The sequence below is a fragment of the Numida meleagris genome, chromosome 6, assembly GCF_002078875.1.
Source record: "Numida meleagris isolate 19003 breed g44 Domestic line chromosome 6, NumMel1.0, whole genome shotgun sequence".
Classification (NCBI taxonomy): Eukaryota; Metazoa; Chordata; class Aves; order Galliformes; family Numididae; genus Numida; species Numida meleagris.
In genome coordinates, this window is record NC_034414.1 from 51,281,483 (window position 1) to 51,299,891 (window position 18,409).

At 46.6% G+C, this 18,409-nt stretch overlaps 1 protein-coding gene across 2 annotated transcripts in view; it reads left to right on the forward strand.

Annotated features, from left to right (window-relative positions):
* Nucleotides 1–18,409, forward strand: part of RCOR1 (REST corepressor 1) — an 82,423-nt gene that overhangs the window by 24,235 nt on the left and 39,779 nt on the right. Inside the window, exon 3 of one of the 2 annotated variants that reach the window (XM_021401048.1) lies at nucleotides 15,734–15,817. The exons of the other annotated variant lie outside the window; for it this stretch is intronic. Coding sequence (XP_021256723.1) covers nucleotides 15,734–15,817 — 84 coding nt within the window. The remainder of the gene's footprint in view (nucleotides 1–15,733; nucleotides 15,818–18,409) is intronic. 2 annotated transcript variants of the gene reach the window in all.

Genomic DNA, 18,409 nt, shown 5'->3' on the forward strand with positions numbered 1-18,409 from the left:
TTATGCTATAGTGCACCAGGACAGATGGCATCTAACCTGTGAGAACACAGAGCATGGTGTACACCTTTCCTTTTGTCCTCTGTGCGTGTGCCCCACGCTGCCAAAGGTTTGCATGTCTGGGGCAGTTCCCTTTCTGATTCACAAGTATTGTTTTTAGAGGCTAGGCATTGCTGAGAATGGTGACTTCAAGGCCATGTAGAATAACACCGTGACAAAGAAAAAGGAAGAACAGAGGAAACTCCCCATGTTTTTCTGAGCAATGATAAAAGTGACAGACTTTTGTGTTTACAAGGGAGATCTCTAAAGAAGAGCCAAGCTTATGTAGGAGATTGCTGGTGTAGCTAAATTGTGAACTTGGGGATGATAATCGCTGCTTCTATTATTTTAAATATAAAGATAAATAATCCCTTGTGTTATGTTTTTTAGTGGCAAAAACTGATAGTTCTATAGGAATAGCAGAGAGGCGTCTCTGTCAAAAATCTGCTTTCTTAGCAGTGTTGGTAGCACATCCTTGACCTTCACATCTGGCTTGCAACCTCAGTTTAGGAGAGTTTTCAGTACAGAGGTAGATGTGAACAATACTACACCTGATGAGAGCACAGGTGACCACCTAGAAGGGCTTTGGCATGGCATTGTAGTGGTCTGAGTGACCGTGATGCATGTGCAGACAGCTTGTGGAAGGGATTGCTCTGCAGCGTTCTTCCTTCTGGAGAAGGCTGGAGGACACAAATGCTTACATTTTCTTACTATGTACCATAGCCCAGTGCGGTGTTTCCTGTCCCATTTGTCTCTTTTCTGCTCCTACAGGGGAAATTCCTCCTTGCAGGTGGTGCAGTACAGCAAAGGCACAGTGCCCTTGCCTTATGTGGAGTGTTACTGCAGGGCACAAGCTCAGCCTGCTGGCACGTGACCTGTTTTGGGAACGGAGAGGCAACCTACTAGCTGTGTGTGAAAGCTTTATCTTTCCAACAGCATCACCCTCAGATAAGTGAGGATTGGAAGAAAAAGGGTGCTTACACTGTTCCCACAGACTGCTTGGGTGGGATCTTCAGAAGGGCTTTGATCTTGGCTGGGAAGTGGGGGAGGGAGGTTGCATTGCTGGTGTCAGATGGGAACAAGTCTTCCAGCTCTTCCGACTGCAGGCAAAGAACTATCCAAGGGCAGTGAGCAGGAGGTGTGGAAACTGCGGTGCTCTGGTGTCACGTTTCCTAGAAATTGCCGCAGAGTTCTCTACTGGAGGTAGCACTGATATTTAAACATGCCGTGAAGAGGGAGTGCTGTGTTCTTGGTGCATTGCTATAGTCAAGAGTGCAAGGATTTGCAAATACAGTGCAAATCTTACACTGTGTTGCTTAATTATTGTGCCTTCTTGTGCAGGAATAATTTAAAACCTGCTCTCCCAGCATCTGTGCTAGTCTCAAGTCTCATGTGACTCTTCTACATACTGACTGGCTGTTGCATAAGGAGGAGATCCTCAGGGGGATCTCATCAATGTCTATAAATACCTGAAGGGAGGGAGCAAAGAGGATGGATTCAGGCTCTTTTCAGTGGTGCCCAGTGCTAGGGCCAGAAGCAGTGGGTCCAAACTGAACCACAGAAAGTCCCAGCTGACCATCAGGCAGGACTGTGCAGGTGATGGAGCATTGACACGGGTTGCCCAGAGAGGCTGTAGAGAGTGGAGTCTCCTCCGTGGAGATCTTCAAGAGCCATCTGGATGTGGTCCTGGGCACCCTGCTCTGGGTGTCCCTGCTTGAGTAAGGACTGGAGCAGATGGACCCAGAGGTCCCTGCCAACCTCAGCCAGTCTGTGATGCTGTGAGGTGCTGAGGTTGAGGGAGGATATGCTGGGGCTCTGGGCCTCACCCTAGAACTGCTGTTGCACTGATGTCTTTGGATTAACCTGTTCATACTCGTGGCTGAAATGTTGCCTCTTATGGGGAAAGGAAAATGAGGGCTTTTGGAGAGGACTTTATTTGCAAGTTAAGACCAAAATCAGCAGGCAACTGGCATCTAAACTTTCTTGCATGTAAATTGATGCCTCTGATTCAGGACAGCATCAGGTCCAATGGGATCATCTTGTTGAGCAAGCCTGGGACAGCTGGTAATGGGTGTGGAACACCACAATGAGAAAGTGAATTTGTAAAGTTTTTGTCAGAAAAGAAGCCTCCATCTTCCTTTCTTTGTGATCATTTGGGGAAAAATGTAAAGCCCCATGAAGTCATGAGCCTGGCAGTCTGATGTACCGTGTGCAGAAGCTGGCTGCAGCTCAGGTCTTGGTTGCAAGTTGGCCCAGCTGCACTAAGAGTGGTGGTGGCTGGTCCCTGTTTCACAGGCCCTCTCTTGTTGCCTTAAAGGATAGACTACACACTTTTCTTAAAGCAAGAAACTGTGAAATCCAGGTGTCAGGGAAAACCATCTTTCTGCAAATGCAAAACTTTGTGCTGGGAGTGCTATGGAAAAGGTGCAGGCCATGCTGGAAACGAAGAGGACACTGTTCCTCTTGATGAAGCCCCTCTCTGCAGGTGAATGCTCCATGCTCCCTGGCCTGCCATGCCCTGTGTTCTTCGAGAGCCAGCTTTCCTCTCTGGTGCCAGGGTGTCACAGCTTTTCTCTGCTCCAGCCCACATCTTTACCCATGAGGCTGTTCTGTTCTCCAGGGAGCTCTGTACGAATCTTTTTTTTTTTTTTTTTTCCCTGAAGGCCCCAGCAACCTTAGCAGGGTTTAGCTTCTCAGTCTCTAATAACTCAGCTTTTCTAAATACTGTCCCTCCCCTGAGGCTCTCTGTCCTCTTTCTGTCCCTGTGTGTTTTGTTTCCCTCACTGCCCTGTTCTTGTTGCTGCTCTTTTTTTTCCTTCCTTTTTCCCCTCTGCGTGGACGTTTATAACACCCTGTTAAGCACTTTTCAAGAAGCTGAACAAGCTGAAGTTTGGTACTGAAGAGGCAGAACAAGAGAGTCTGCATGGGTCACCGGTGCTGAGAAGGTGATAGTGTGGAGAAAGTGCTCCAGTGGTCAGGGTGGTAACACAGGGTGTGGGGTGGAGAGAATTGCAGAATGCTTCCCAAAGTGGTCGGAGCTCAGTGTGGTGCCCTGAGGAGAGCTGCTTGTCTCTTTTAGGGAGTTATCCCATGGTCACAGGGCAAAGATAATAAGCTTAGCAGTCACATTTTGAATTTGTCCAGTACAGTCTGGGGCAGCTTAATTGATGTATGAAGAGACACAGCTGTATTCCTATCAAACAGCTGCTGGGGGCTGGCCACTGCATTTTTCCATTGTGTAATTTGTGGGAAAGGAAAACGAGACCTCTCGGCTCTTGCATAGGCGGAGATGCACTGCTGCCTTGGCTAAAATGATGGGTTTTGGAAGGAAGGAGAGGGATTCTTTTGCTCTGAGTGTGAATTAAATCTAAAAGGGATTTTTTTGAAAACTCGAGAAAACTGGGGAGTTTTCAGCCTCAATAAAGATGCATTTAAGTCCTGAATAGGATTTCAGTCCTCAGATTGGAGAGAGTAATGGCCCTGAACGCAGTAAAATTAAGTTAATTTTGTGGCTGCGTATCAGTGTGTGCGGGAGGGCTATGCTGCAGCACGTGGTGCCAGAGACGTGCTGTGGGGCAGGTAGGCACACTGCAGGCTCCTTGCTCTGCTCTGCCAGGCAGCTGCTCCTCCTTCCCTGCCGGGGCACCAGACCAGGTTCCACCCTCGGCTTCCCACCAAACCGCACTCTCCTCCTTCCAGCAGGGCTTGGCTGCATTTATCTGCATTGCCAGGCTGGCACTTGGCTGCTTTCTCCTTATCTGCCTCGCCCCCTCTGTCCCCTCCGTGCTCCCTGCCGTGTGGTGAGGCTGCAGAGCAGGGCTTGGTTTTCCCGTCCCCCTTCCCCTGGCACACAGCTTTTTCCCCTCTGCTCCCTTGCTGCTCTTTGTGTGAGTGCTGCTCCAAAGCTCGCCACGTGGTTGCTGCATGTTAGAGGCTGTGTGTGCATGAACTTCTGTCCTTTGTGAGAAATGGGATGGGAAAGGGGACCGTGCCTCAGGTGTGGATGTGCGGGTACATCTTCACCGCTTTACTTTTCTCTGAAGCAGAGCAGAGTGCTCTGACTGCTATGGAACGCTTTGTGTTCACCTTCTTGCACACGTCCTAATTGATTTCTTTGTAAATATGCTGTGGTATGCAAACGCTGGCACTGCAGAAGGAGAACTTGTAATCTCAAAGCGAAGGCAGCTCAGGAAAATCCACCATCCTTTCAGGGCTGTGCCCCTGTTTGCTCCTCTGGCCGCCAGTGCTCCTGCTGCTGCCTATTGCCGACGTCTCGTCTCCCCAGCCATGGCTCCTTGGCACGTTTTAAGATTGCTTATGCTCAGCATGACGTGGGAGTATGGGCAGAACACAGTGCAGAGTGAGCGCAAGGAGCAGTGAGGAATGAGGTGTTGGGGCTCTCATAGTTATTGTGCTCTGTAGTTATTAATGTGGGTGCAAGACAGACTTGTTCTGAGAGTCTTTTGGAGGCTGGGGGAGGAGGAGAGGAGCCAGCACACTCCTGTTGGAAAGTCATCTAGTGAAAGTTGAATGTTAGATACAAAGTTATAAGATCTGTCATGTTTGCTAGCTGCACTTAAATATAGTACTTACTACTTCTCCAAATTTGGCAAAAATGAGGGAAAAAACTGCCTGACTTGTGAAATCTGTAGGAAAAATGTGATCCAGTAGCTTTCAGGAGCTGCCTGCATTTCAAGGACACATTAAATCCAACTTCGTGTTTTTGGATATTTATCCTTCCAGCACCCAGCGTGGTGTGCAGGCAGCAGGAGAGGAGCTGCCTGTGCCTTGGGGAGCCTGTGAGCTAATGAATACAGCAGTCATCTCCAAGGAGAACTGGGAGCAGATTGAGGCTTTACAATCTGATTTGAAATACTGAATGTGTTATTTATGGTCTCCTATTTGATTTCAGCATTTCTGAAAGTGGGATGATGAGGAAGGATGACCCATAGAGAAGGCTCTAACTCAGGACCCAGGAAACCTGGCTCAGCTCCTGTGTGCCTGGCTCAGCTGTTTGTGTGCTGATAAAGGCTCCGGTATGGCGGCAGGGGTGCTGTGAGGATAAGGACCTGGGAGACAGTCGTGGAAGGGGGTGAGAGGAGGATATGTAGCCGTCACAGATGTTTAGAAGTCGGATTTGTGTGGGTTAAACTGGGCATGCTCTCAGCCTGGTGACTGCAGTTGCACGCCACGTTGGTGCGTGACTCAGATTGCGGGGTGGGATTTGATATATAAGCTGCTCTTACGCTCGCCTTGGCCTGAGGACAGGTGTCTTCCTGGAGATGGCCGCATCAGTGTAGCAAGTTGGGGCCTCCTTTCAGAGGCTGCAATCTCTGTTGCTGCCAGACGAGGCACTCATGTAACCCATAGAGAACCAGCTGGAGGTAGAATTGGCTGGATTAGCTGTAGTAGGGCTGAGTTGGCCAGCCTGGCCAGCGTCCCTTTGGATGGCTGCACTGCTGCTTGTCCTCCCTGCTGCCCACGGCAGACAGTAATACTTTGAGTAGGCAAGAATCTGCATTTTATAAAGCTGCTTTCTAGGCACTGGTTACTTTCACTAATCAGTGTAACCTATCTCAAGAGGATGCTGTAGTGTGAACTTTGGATGGGTGGGAAGGAAAGGGGTGTTGCTAAAAATATCGAAAAGTAATCTCTTTGCTAACATGACTCCGATTTGCTTGCATTGGGCAATAGAAACCGTCCAGCTGGTCCTTAGCATGTGGGAAAGCTGAGTAAAATGGTGCTTGATTGAGTTGCAAATGCTTGTTTGTGTTGTGAAATTTGAAGCTTTACAGGGGAAACTGGGCCTGTTTTTTTTTTGCATAAGGAATTTCAGGGCTTTCTAAAGCTGAGGTAGCGAGTGTGTCTTTTCTAAACACAGACAAAAGTCCCATTCCCCTCTGCCCTAACTTATCCCCCAAAAGTTCTGGGGAATGAGGAAGGGTGGCTGAAGCTGGGAGGTGGGATGTGCTTGCATCAGCAGTCTGAATCCCTGCCCTCATGGGAGAGGGATGGGGAAACCACAGGCTCGGGTAAACCCCTGGGCTCTTTGCTCCCCCGTTAGGTCATCTGTGGGGTGGTTGGGAAGCCCAGGGAAGCCAGAGTTGTCCCACAGCCTGCAGTTGTAGAACAGCCACTGTGCACTTCTCGCTCTGAATAAAGTAGCACTTCTGTATTCTCCATTTCAAATGACACTTTTTTTCTCCCCTCTTTTTTTTTTTCAGTATTAACAGCTGGATTGTTCTTTTATCAGTATGTAAAAACAGTATGTGAAAAAGGAGGGAGTGGCTGGGGGACTGTGGATATTTACTTGCAGGGGGGAGAATGGGCAACTTGTTCAGTCTTGTGACAGCTTGGCAATAAAAATGACAGGTGAAACTTGTTGTTTAGTGCTAAATAATATTTAGATGGGGGTGGGGGGGAAAAGGATGGGAGAGTGGAGCAGCCCTTAGCTGTATGTACACAATAGTGGTCTCTAAATTAGCTGCTGCATTTCCAGATAGAGATCTGGGGAGTCATAGTGGTTTTTTCATCAACTAAATGGTAATAGTGAAAAGGCAAGTGTATTGTTAAAAGCTGTTATGAAAGCATCTGAGAACAAAACAGAACCTAATTATGGCATGTTTTATAAATCTGTGGTGTACCCTCTTCTTGAACAGTGTGTGCAGTTCTGGTTGTGTCCCATTTTCATCCCTCCCTCGTGCATACATGCTTCTCAGAGCTGTGAGATAATGAGATAAAGTGCAGAAACGGTTCTCCTTCTCAGTGCAAGGGAGGGGCAGCGCTTGGGCTGTCCTGCGTGGAAAACAGATGACCAAGAGGAGTGTGGTAGAGGGTCTGTGAAACGGTACGAGGCAAGGAGGAGGTGAGCAGGGCACAGTTACTTCTGCTTCTTGTGAGCCAGGAAATGGGGCCACCAAATGAAATGACTGGGTGGCAGCTTCAGAGCTGAGAAGGGAGTGTGTGCATGGGTTTTCTTTGTTCTTCTTCAGACAGTAAACATATAATTAAATTGTAGCACTCTACCACAGGATGTTGTAGATGCCAAAATTATAAATGGGTTCAGAAAGAATTAGACAATTTGATGGACTTTTTTTTCCTCCTTCCATGGAAAGCCATTAAATCCAGTGATGCAGACGCAGTGCCAGGCTCAGGAAGTCTCTGCTCTTGCCCTGCTCTCATACGTTATCCCTAAGTGCTGTCAGTGAATAATCTGAGCAGCTCTTCTTGCCGGGGTGAGGGAGCACAGCAGAGGAGCTGGTTAGTGGGTGGGAAGAGCTGGGGGCTGGCTGCGCAGAGAAATGGGAGGCCGGGTGGGTGCAGAGCTGTGTGTAGGAGTCTGAGTGCCAAGGAACAGAGGAGGCAGCAGAATTATGATCTGTGGTGGAAAATGGAAGATGTTTGACTTAGCTTTGCTTTCTTGTCAGTTTGGCTTTAGATAGGTTTGGCAGCACCTAAATGTTTGTCGGCGACATAAGCCTGGCGCTTGAGGAATTGTGCTGTTATTGTTCCTTTTTATAATATTTCTTTTGGTGTAAGTTTCTGTATTTGCATCTTTCTTGCATGCACGTAGGCATGGCTTGGTCACTAAAATGGAAGCGGAAGGGAAATAGCATGGAGGGAAGGAAGGAATCCTCTTGTCAGGTCAGCGTTCAGGGAGGCTGAGCAGAAACCTGCAGCAGTTGTCTCACCTGGGCTGCGGCTCATCTGTCAGAACTACCAGCGTGCATGCATTTACCTGTTCTTGGCAGGCGTGGTGCTCGGGGTGAACAGCATGGGGCAGCGGGCTGCACAGGGGCAGGGGACCTGCAGGAGCTGCAGGCTGGTGTGCGCGAGCATTGCTCTGGTTCTGTGCTCAGGACTGCATTATATACAGCTACCAGCCTTCTTCCTCCTTATTAAAAAAAAAAAGTCAGTGTCACAAATCTTTACATTTTAAAAAGGCTTGTGAAATCACTGGTAAAATCTCATCCAAACACACGTTTTCTCCTCTTAATTTTATACTTCAGCTATTTCTTTAAAGAAACTTGGCCCCTTTCTCTCTCTGTACCAAACCCAGCCGTGTCTAGACAAAAGCCTGCTGTGATTAGCAGAGGTGTGATTCTCAGTGCTGCGTGTGGGGGGTGTATCCATACCTCTGATGTTATGCTAATGGATTTCCTGCTCCTCCAGGGGTTGCAGGGCTTGTGTATGCAGAACTCATGGAAAGCCTGGATTGGAATTGCATGCATATAGGGAAATAATTTTACACTCTTAAAGTATACATTGAGAGGCTGTTTGCTTGTATAGTTATTCAGACTTCATCTCTGGCTGCACATTGGTGCCACCTGCTTGCAGGAAAGAATGAGCAGACTTGTGTTGTTCAGAAAAAATATGAAGGCAAGGCCTTGACATCTGCTCGGCTTTGTTCAGCCTGGTCTGGGCTGCGGGCACAACGTGGGCTGCAGCTTCTGCTTTATTGCTGGCTCAAACTAGCGAGGCAGCTTGGGTCAGATATGTTCTTAAGAAAGTTTTTTTTTCTCTTTTTTTTTTTTAAATCCTGAAATGTGAAGTACGGACTTAGTATGAGTTGAACTCGGTTACTTGAAAAAAAAAAAAAAAGGAAACTATACTGCTATCCACATTTTTCTTGTTTTCTCTTTCAGTCTTTCTAATGGTGATAATTTTTTATTGTTACGGGGTGACCTTTGTAATCGTTGCTGGGTGATTAATCTTTAACGGAGTGATGTTTAAAGCAATATATATATTTTTTTTACACTGTTGTGAGGTGTGACATAGTGTGGGTTTTGCAGCATGGCACCCACAGTTACTGCAAAGCAACAGGCCCTTCAGTCTGCATGTGCAGTGCTGTGGCTCTGTACTGTAGCCCAAATAGTGGCCTTTGTTTCCCCAGGCAGATACAGAAATGCCCTCAGAACTTTTATTTGCATATAGATTGAAGTGCCGGTCAGGTGTAGCCAAGTATAGGAAGCGCTAACCGCTGCTTAATTTATAACTTCTTAATTAAAAACCTTCCTGAAGTTGCAGGATTCCCGTTTAAAAGATTCGGCTACATTTAATGCTGTGCTTTAGTGTGTACAAATATAGCATTGCTAGGAGGCATGGGCTTCTAAAGCCAGGCAGTTCTCAGAAGGCAGAGGGAAAGGGATTGCAGCATTGTGTGCTGAGCTGGAAAGTCACGTGCAGGAAGAAGGAGCCGGGCAGCAGAGTTCTCCACGTGGCGTCAAGCTGTTGCTTCAGACACCAGTGGGAAGGAAAGTGGGGATGGCTTTTCTCCCAGCTCTGAATTTTGCTTGAATTCTCTTGTGTTGCATTAGGTATTTCATTGCTGTAAGTGCTGTGCACTTAAGAGTGTGACACTATGTGCCCAAGCAATATCAGTTACCCAGTAAGAAATGGCTTTTCAAACTATGGCACCTGTGTCTCCTTTGTCTTATTTTGCTTCATGAGTGCTGTAAACAGGGGTTTTACCCTATGCAATAAACAGAAGGTCAGCATCGATGAAGAAAATACAGGATTTGGGAATGGAAGCACTTGTTTAGTCTCAGTTCACCAGAAGTAAATACATTTAGACCCAGTCCAAAACTGCTTTGAACAGCGTTCAGCAGCTAGGTTATTCCATGTCAGCTCCAGCTCTTCCCCCAAACAATAAAAAGGTGCATTTACCTCTGTGTACTATACAATACTTGTTTTACAGATAATGTCAAGGGTTACATATTAAAAGCAGAGGGCGCTTCGTAGACTTTTTTTGAAACTTACATTATGTGATTCAGTGATGAATTTGTGCCGTTTACTGGGAGGGAGCCTCAATCAATGCCATTAGTAATGCAGGAGCCTTTGCAGGTGGGTGTTCTGCTACCCTGTAGCTTGGGGATTTCAGTCTTGGTGTAAACTTTAATAACTCTTAATGAAATATGTTGTTTAGATCTGGATACCTTTTCTTACCTGGTGCCTTACAAAAGACCAGTCAGTACCTGAAGATTTCCCTGTTCTTCTATGGGAGGCATTTTTATTTTTTAAGCTGTGTTGATTCGCTCTTGCTTTCCTGCCAAAAAAGATAGAACAGTGTGTATCTGTATCAAGCACCTGGCTGTGCTTTCTCTAGGTTACCTTTTGCTGCCTTAGTTAACAGCGGAATTCAGTAGCAGCAGATGCCCCCTCTTCGTGGCCTGTGTTGCAATGTTCTCGTGGTGATGTGCTGCAGTGTGTTTTGTCTCCTTTGAAACTCAGGTCTCCTGTAGCTCTGAAATGCCTTATGCAGACAGCAAAAAAAAAAAAATAAAACCAACTACACTACAGACTACTGGAAGGGTTACAGAGGAGGGGTGAGGGCTGGGAATCCTCCCTTGCAGAGCTTCACCCTGACTTGGGCAGGGTGGAGGTGGGAGCAGCGTGCCTTGGCATCTACAGGAGACCACGATCATACCACTGAAAGGTCAGGAGAGGTGCCAGAATTGGCAGAGCATGCTCTTGAATGATGCAGCTGTGACGGAAGCATGCAGCATCCTTGGGCAGAGCTGCAAGATGGAGCAGCTCCCTCAGGTTCGGAAACCCAGGTGTGAGCTGGCACTGTTTCCCTGTGCAGAAACTGAAGATAGGTGATGGTGGTGGGTGGCTTCCTGAGGAGCCTTGGCTCCCTCTGAGTTTATTCTGGCACGTTACGCTTCTAGCTGGGAGAAGAAAAATGAAGTGGGATGTGTCAGGCCAGAACTGCACAGCTCTGGGTTGGCTGAGGCTCCAGGTGTCCTGCCTGCCCTGTATTCCTGTGGGGACTGCACACGCAGTCCTTCAGGCAGCACTAAGCTCTGCTGTGCTGGAGGGAGCCCTCCTCCCTGTTCCCTGGTTTGTTTCTGCCCAGAGAGGCTCCTGTTATGACTTGTGGCAGGGGATGAAGTTCTGTGTGAAGGCAGAACCCCCCACGTGAGCCTGCTGCTCCCTGTGCACCCGCTGTACTGTTTGTCTGATCTCGCAGCCAACTGATTTAATAACTCAGAATGCTGTTTGCTTTTTATTTTGTCAGGTTAGCTTTTGCGAAGGTGCTTGGCTTGGTTGGATAAATGCCAGAGCCTACAGGAGGAAGGGAGCGTGTGTGAGGAGATCAGGGTGATGCTGGCTGGGCATGGCCCTTCTTCCTTTGGTAGCACTGAGGTGTTGGATGGGCTCCTGCTATGAGATGCAGCCTTTACCCTTTGGCCTTCCAACTCAGGTGCTCCAAGGCTTTTGGCTCACCCCACTGAGCGGAGGTCTGGTTGGCATGAGGAGCGGTGTTCTACAGCTTTCCTTCTGGGCTGATGACTGCAGCTGCTCCATGGCTCACTTGGACTGGGAAGGGATCAGGATCACGGAGTAATAGAGCCACAGAATTGGTTAGGTTGGAAGGAACTTCAGAGGTCATCTAGTTCCAACCCCCTGAGGAAGGCACTATGACTTTCAGGGGAGACTTCACACCTTCGACATTGCTTAGCACTGTAATAGTGGCCTTTGGTAGTTTCTGTTTGAGAACACCTCAGTTTCCCTCCTCTAACAGGAGTCTTGCCCGCAGCACCTTGGCAGAGACTGGGAGAGAAGCAAACTTCTTGCTTCTGGTCCTGCTGTGTTGGCAGAGTTTGTGTGTGCAGAGCATCGTGGTGGCTGAGGAGCCTGCAGGGCATACGCGTGTGTCCTCACTCTTACTTTGCTCTGGAGAGAGCCCCAACACAGATGTGTGGTTTCATCTCAGCATGGATGTATTCATGATTGACAAACGGAGCAGCATGTTCAGCACTCAGCTTATTCATGCAGTCCTAATTTTGGCACCAACATAGCTTAAGTTTGCATGGAGAAAATAAGAAGTTACAACATGTGCAGGAAGTCCCTTATGATACACGGATACATGTATGTCAGCCTGCTGGAGACTGTGGGTGTTGCTCAGGGATTGTGGGGCTGGAGGCTGTGCGCCTTGGTCTGAAGGGCAGTTCCAGATCCCAGGGGTAAGTTGATAGACGTATTAGGGGATTTGCCAGGGTGTTTGGGACTCAGTGACTGCAACTTCCTTGCAAGGAACTTGCAAGCTGTTTCTCCCATTCTTCAGAGGGTCCTGGCAGGAGAGAAGCTCTGCTCCCTCCTTAGAGTGAATGCAACAGCGTGTGGCTTGAAGAAGGGAGGGCTTTAAGATTCCTTTCTGTAGAGGCAGTCTCTTTCCTTTTTGTTTTCTACCTGGTTTCTAAGCTGGGATCTCTCATGTGGGGTCTGAGCTAGATTTACCTCTGAGGCTTTAAATTGTGTGGGTGATGGTGGGAGAGCAGGACTGACATCTCTGTATGCGATTGCAAATTGGGCAGACAGATGCTTGTGAACGAGGCTGTCCCTTGCAGCAGCTCTCACAGCAGGGGAAAAATGCTTTAAAGACTCAGAGGCAAGACATATTCTGTTTCAAATCAACCTAAAGCCTCTTGGAGTCTGACTGTTGCTGCTGAATGAAATCTCCCTCTTGTGGTTTCTATTTTTTTTTTCTCCTTTGTGGCAATCGTTGCAACAGGTTTCCAAAAGCTTGAGAAGAACTGTAGCTGCTCCTGGGGAAGGGGGACATTAGCCTACAAGCAGAGGAATGGTAACTCAAACAGCAGCATTGGCTCTCTGCTTTGCAAATCACTCTATTCCCGTGCACTGTGGTCAGCTGCATTGTTGCTGAGATGTGTCCTCCCAGCTCAAAAAAGAAAAACACACTGCTTCTTTTAGGATAATGTTGGCTTGTGGGTAGCATGTCATGCCCTATCTCTTCCCTTGTACCAGGTGAATTGTTTGCGGGCTTGTGCTGTCAACCAGATCTGTAAATGGGACTGACTTTAAAAATAACCTTTTCTTCACAGAAGGAGTTTTAACCTGGATTTGTCCCACTTTCATTTCTGTGTATGGTCCATCAAAGAGCTGTGTGTGTCCCTGAGGATATATGACAGGGGTACGTTCTGAGGATGAGGGAAGAGGGATGGGGGGATGGCTGTGGAAAAGAGCCTTGATCCTCTGCCTGATCAGAGGAGCTGGACTGCCCATCTCTGCTTGGTGAAGGCAATGGGAACTCGCTTCCCCTGTGAATTTTGGCCCAGGAACAAAGCTCAGGAGGTGCTGCTTATAACAGGCCTTATGCCTTGTTCTCTGAGGTGGGTAGTGTGGATGAAAGAGCAGGATTAACTGAAATGTCGGTTGGCCTTGTCTGCCAGTGTACAGCTTCCTTAAACACAGGTTGCTCTGGTGTAACTGCACTTGCTTAAACAAGCAAAGTGTTCCTAAATTGTTATCCTAAAAAAGAGTAATCCTTGCCCTTCTTAAGTGACTGTTTTTATGTAAAATATATAATGGATCACATGCATTTAGCTTTTCAGTTTTGCCACTGAAGTGTAGTGTGTTTGAATTCACCCTGTTACCTTTGTGCAGGAGAAGGGATGGGGAAAGGAGTTCCCCCATGTTTGTGTACCTTGTGCTGTTCCCCTCTCAGGAGGGGATCCTGAGAGCTGCAGAGTGCCCCCCCTGTTGGACTTGATCCCACGAGTCCCTTCCAGCTCAGGATGTTCTGTTATTTTCAGGGAGCTCCTGCAACTCTGGAAATGGGTTGCTGGTGTGGGGAGCTGTGCTGAGATTGGGGATGGAAGGATTTAAGTTCTGGAGACCCTACTGGTTCCTGCAAGTATTTTTATGGGATGTGGAAGTGCTTTTCAGTGTGATACAAAGTGAGGAGAAAGCCTGCTTTCTCTCTCCATGTTTCAAACCCTTCACAGAACTAAATAGCTGGACAGATTGTGGTGTAGGGAGAGTGAGGAGCAGAGTTTGATGAAGGAAAGGCTTAAGTTTGCTTTTTTTCTTTGTATTTCTGATCTAGACTTGATGTGGAGGAGAGAAAGGAAAATTTAATCCTAAAAGTTGCACGACTTTTTTTTAAAGTTCAAGTAATGTAGTTTTAAGTTCAGACACCTTTTGTGTTCTGTATGTGGACACATTCTCCATGCCCACCTCTCTCCACCAGAGGCTGTTTTTGTACTTCTCACTCCTGGTTTTCTGTCTAGCATAGAAAATAAAGAACACATACCATGTACAAAATACCTTGTGTGTGCAACTGCTATCTTTGGATTTAAAAAAAAAATATAAAAAAAAATGGTATGAAAGTTTTGTATCTACTGCCAGGCTTGCTATGAAAACTGAGAAAATGGTGGTGAAAATAAACTTTGTTTTCTGGCAAGGCTTAAGGAATAAGGTAGGCTGATGTCTGGGTAATCTAAAGTAAAATTTTAGCTCTTTGTTAATATGTTACTGATCTTCCCTCCTCCAATACATGTTATATTTGCTTTAAACTTGATGTTGAAGTATTCTTGTCATCTAACCCTGCATGTTCTTAGCTGAGCAGATTTGTTGTTAAGAACAGATTGCCCAGAGAGGTGGTGGATGTCCCATATCTGGAGACATCCAAGGTCAGGCTGGATGGGGCTCTCTGCACCTCATGGAGCTGTAGGTGTCCCTGCTCACTGCAGAGAGTTGGACTGGATGGTCTGTAAGGGTCCCTTCCAACTTAAACAGTTCTGTGATTCCAACAATAATCAGACCATGAGCATTCATGGTACTGTAACTGCTGAACTTTCTGACCTGTTGAGGTGGCCAGGAGCTGGTGCTGGCAGACTGTTGCTGCACTGGAGATGGAGGAGCAGATAGTGCTCTGATTTCATTGTGTGATGAGACAGCAGGGCCCTGGCCCTGCATCTTCCACGTTTCTAGTTTTCTGACCTGCTGTTTTTTTCATGCATTATAATATGGTGGGGCAAAGAAAATAGCACTGTGTTGAAATATTGCATAAAGCTGCAGTGTTACGTGGAGCTCTGCAGTGGCAGGAGCGCTGTGTGCACCTAACAGGAGCTGCGGGTTGCTCTGGGCTGGGGCGGGTGGCTGTGCTACTGACTCACAGGGCAAGTTTCCTTCTCTCCTCCTCCTCTTCTGATTGCTCAGCACCTAAGAACAGTAGCTTCATGAGAACGTGCTGTTGAAACTTAACCTTTACCTTGAGGTTGCTCTCTTCCTAAGTACATGCAGCTGTGGTTCTTCACTTAAGACATTTCGGTGCTCTCGTTCTCAGATGGTGCCGAGTTGGCTAACACCAGACTGGTTCTCACAAGTACGATGCACCAGAGTTTCTCTGAACTTGCTGAGCAGAAGGGCTGATTTGGGAGACCCAGCATTCCTGTGGTGGATGTGCACATGTGGGGATGGAGGCCTCGGAGGGCTTTTGGGGCAGAGAGGAGGTTCTCAAAAGTGAAATCCGGAAGGTTCATGTGCACATACCCTGCAGTATTCATCTAAGTGACATGACAGCTTGGGGCCTGCAGCCTGAGCCCTGCTCCTCCCTTTTCATTTAGCGATGGCTGGAAGAAAAATAATCAAGTATGCTGGAAGAGAAACATTAATTAACTTCTAATTTAGATCTAATGTATGCTGCTTAGTGCAGTGCATGAAGGAGTGAGTGTGCGCTATCTGTCATGTTATATAGGGAGTGATGCATTGGGGAAAAAGAAACACAGGGAAAAGCCTCAGGTCTGACTGGGAAGATAGCGTTTTGACTCCACAGATGGGTTTCGTAGCTTAATTAAAAGCTGCAGATGTGTGGTAAGTTACTTTAGTATCCATTTTGCATCTGGAATGACTTTCTCTATAACATGGTTTGTATCTGTTTTCTCTGAAGCCAAACTTGCAAGACGAAGTCAGGAGAGAGAGAACCTCGGCATGCTGGTCTGGTCGCCTAATCAGAATCTCTCTGAAGCAAAATGTAAGTCTCTTCAAATTCTCTTTTCTCCTCCTTCTCTTAAACATATAGCTTAAAGAATATGAAGGTACCACTTTCAGTAGAGAGGCTATGTCTGTGACCTTTTCATTATGCTTTGAAATTAATTTGAGCATTGGAAAAAAGAAAAGCCTACAAAGAAATCCTCAAAAGAACTTTGTTCCCCACTGGGCAGCTGCTCAGCGTGTCGAATCCACGGAAGCGGGGAAAGCAGGAGAAATGTGACACTTTCTTCCTTGGTATGAATTCAAGATGCTTATCTGCAGGCCTACACGATATTCTTGTTTGCTGCTGGTGCTGTAGAAGATGACGAATAACTGCTGAGAGCCAAATGAAAAGTATTTTAGAGGTGGGGGGTGGCAGAAATCTCTGGTGATTTTTAGTACCTTTTTCTGATAAAGACACAAAATTCACATCTGGAGCTCATGGAGGTTTAAATGCCAGAACAATTGCAGTGCCTTGGAATTCCACGTGAGGGCAATTATCAGCTCTGTGTGTGTGTCTGGGAACAGGTCTCAGTGCTGTTGCCAGATGGCAGAACTAGTGCTTGAAAGGTTTGTCTACCTACAGCTCTCCTCATGAACGAGCAGGGCTCCCTTGATTAAAGGGCTGCTGTTCGAATACAGTAACTAAACCTGAGGAGGCAGATGAAAGGAGCTATTTTTGATTTTGTGCTTATACCTTTTTGGCTTTCTGACTGTGGGACCAAGAATAAGAATCTTTACATGCCTATCTTCTGCAGTTGTTTGTGGTGACAGTATTAAATTGATCACTGGTTTGCCCCTAGACCCAAGGACTAAGAACCATCACAGTACAGTTATGGGGCTTCAGCTAATTCAAGTAGCAGAGACTGTGCATAAACTGTGTCAGGAAGTGACTGAGGTCTGCCCCTGGGGCATTTGGTCTGCTGAGGAAGTTGGCCCTTAAGTTATAAAAGAATTATACTGTGATCTGAAGCTGAAAAGGGCTTTGCAAGGATGATGCCTGCCTTCTCCCTTTCCAGTGGGTGTCTTGTCTGCTCCCTGCTGGCTATTGGATGCTGAACTAAGTAAGACTGATGAGAAGTGGTATATGTTTGACAGTTATCTACAGTTGTTATATACCTTTTCAGAGGCTTGTAGTGAAACACTTTTGCCTCCACCAGAAGGAAAGACTGCATGGGTTGTCTGTGACGGAGGATTTCTGTAGCTGCCTCTCAAGTCTGAGAGTCTTGTTAATCTCAGCTGTGCTTGGGAACATTCAATTTCTGTCTGATAAGAAATGAGTTTTTTTGGAGACAGAATGGAGGTGGAAAAGGAATGATGATACATGGAATTGAGTAAACTGATCTATGACACAAAATGTGGGAGTATCAGCTAAGAAATAATTAAAAATTTAATAGAACTAATTTAAAAGCTAGGTAGCAGTTGACTGTTGCTGGTACAATGAAAGTTGGGAGAAACTGAGTATGAGGGCAAGATAACAATGTAGGCACATCAGTGATTTCACCATCTAAAGATGCAGAAAAAAAATTGTATAACTACTTCATACAGTGTTTGGGGCAAAAGAAGTATGACCCTCCTGTGCCGTGTGCAACATACAAAATATCTCACTGTGTGGGGATGTGGTTGTCAAACAGCATCCAGAAGCAATAAACAACAAAGGGACATTGGGAGAGGTGGCTGAGGGGACCTGGAGTTGTAGGAAAACTCCAGCGGATGGGGAGAGGGCAGCTCTGTGAGGGGGGGAGAACTGAAAAGTAAGTTGGTTGGTCATTGCTTTGTGTAACTCAATGCCAAAAGAGTTAACAGTTACTCCTGTCTCTACTTGGCATTATTTTAAAATGACCTATGAAAAACAAATTCTCTTGAAGATGACTGCTTTTGTTCTGTGAGTCTAGAAATGGATTAATCTACAGAAATAACCTTATCTCTTACGTATTCAGCCAGTTGTTAGACATTGATTTGCTACTGTGTGAGAATCTGATTCAATCTCCATTCCTGGAATCCTTGAGTAATCCTCCTCCAAAACCCAGCATTCAGCAATGTCTGTAGAGCACTTTATTATAAATAATGAGCAGAATTTCCTAACCTGTTTTATGGCTTATGAAGATGGAGCATCAGGGGAAAGGCAGCCTCTTCAGCTGTTCTAGTGTTCACTTACAAGTTTTGGCATTTGTTGATAGTGAATCCTAATTAAATGAGGTCTGTGAAGATGCGTAATAGGACTGATGCTCTGCATTTCTGTCAGTGATATGGATGCTGATATGGGATTGCAGTGGAGAGAAATTGAGGATGAGCCGCAGGTAGACGAGAAGGGAAAGTGAAGGCTACTGGCAGTCTTGTGTAGTGCTTTGGGTCTTTTCCTAGCTTGGACTGCTGCCTACATGGTGAGTTCTTAATGACCCAACTGCAGAGTTATGAGTCTCAGTTCTGACAGTTCTGCTCTCACCTTCTGCATCAAGGCTGATGTTTGGGAAGAAGTGGCTGGGAGAGCAATTCTAGGGGCACAGTGAGCAGGTAATGTGACAACACTTCCACCATTGTGCTTGGCCAGAAAAATGATGTGGGTGTAAAGAGTGAGGTGGTCACTGGAATG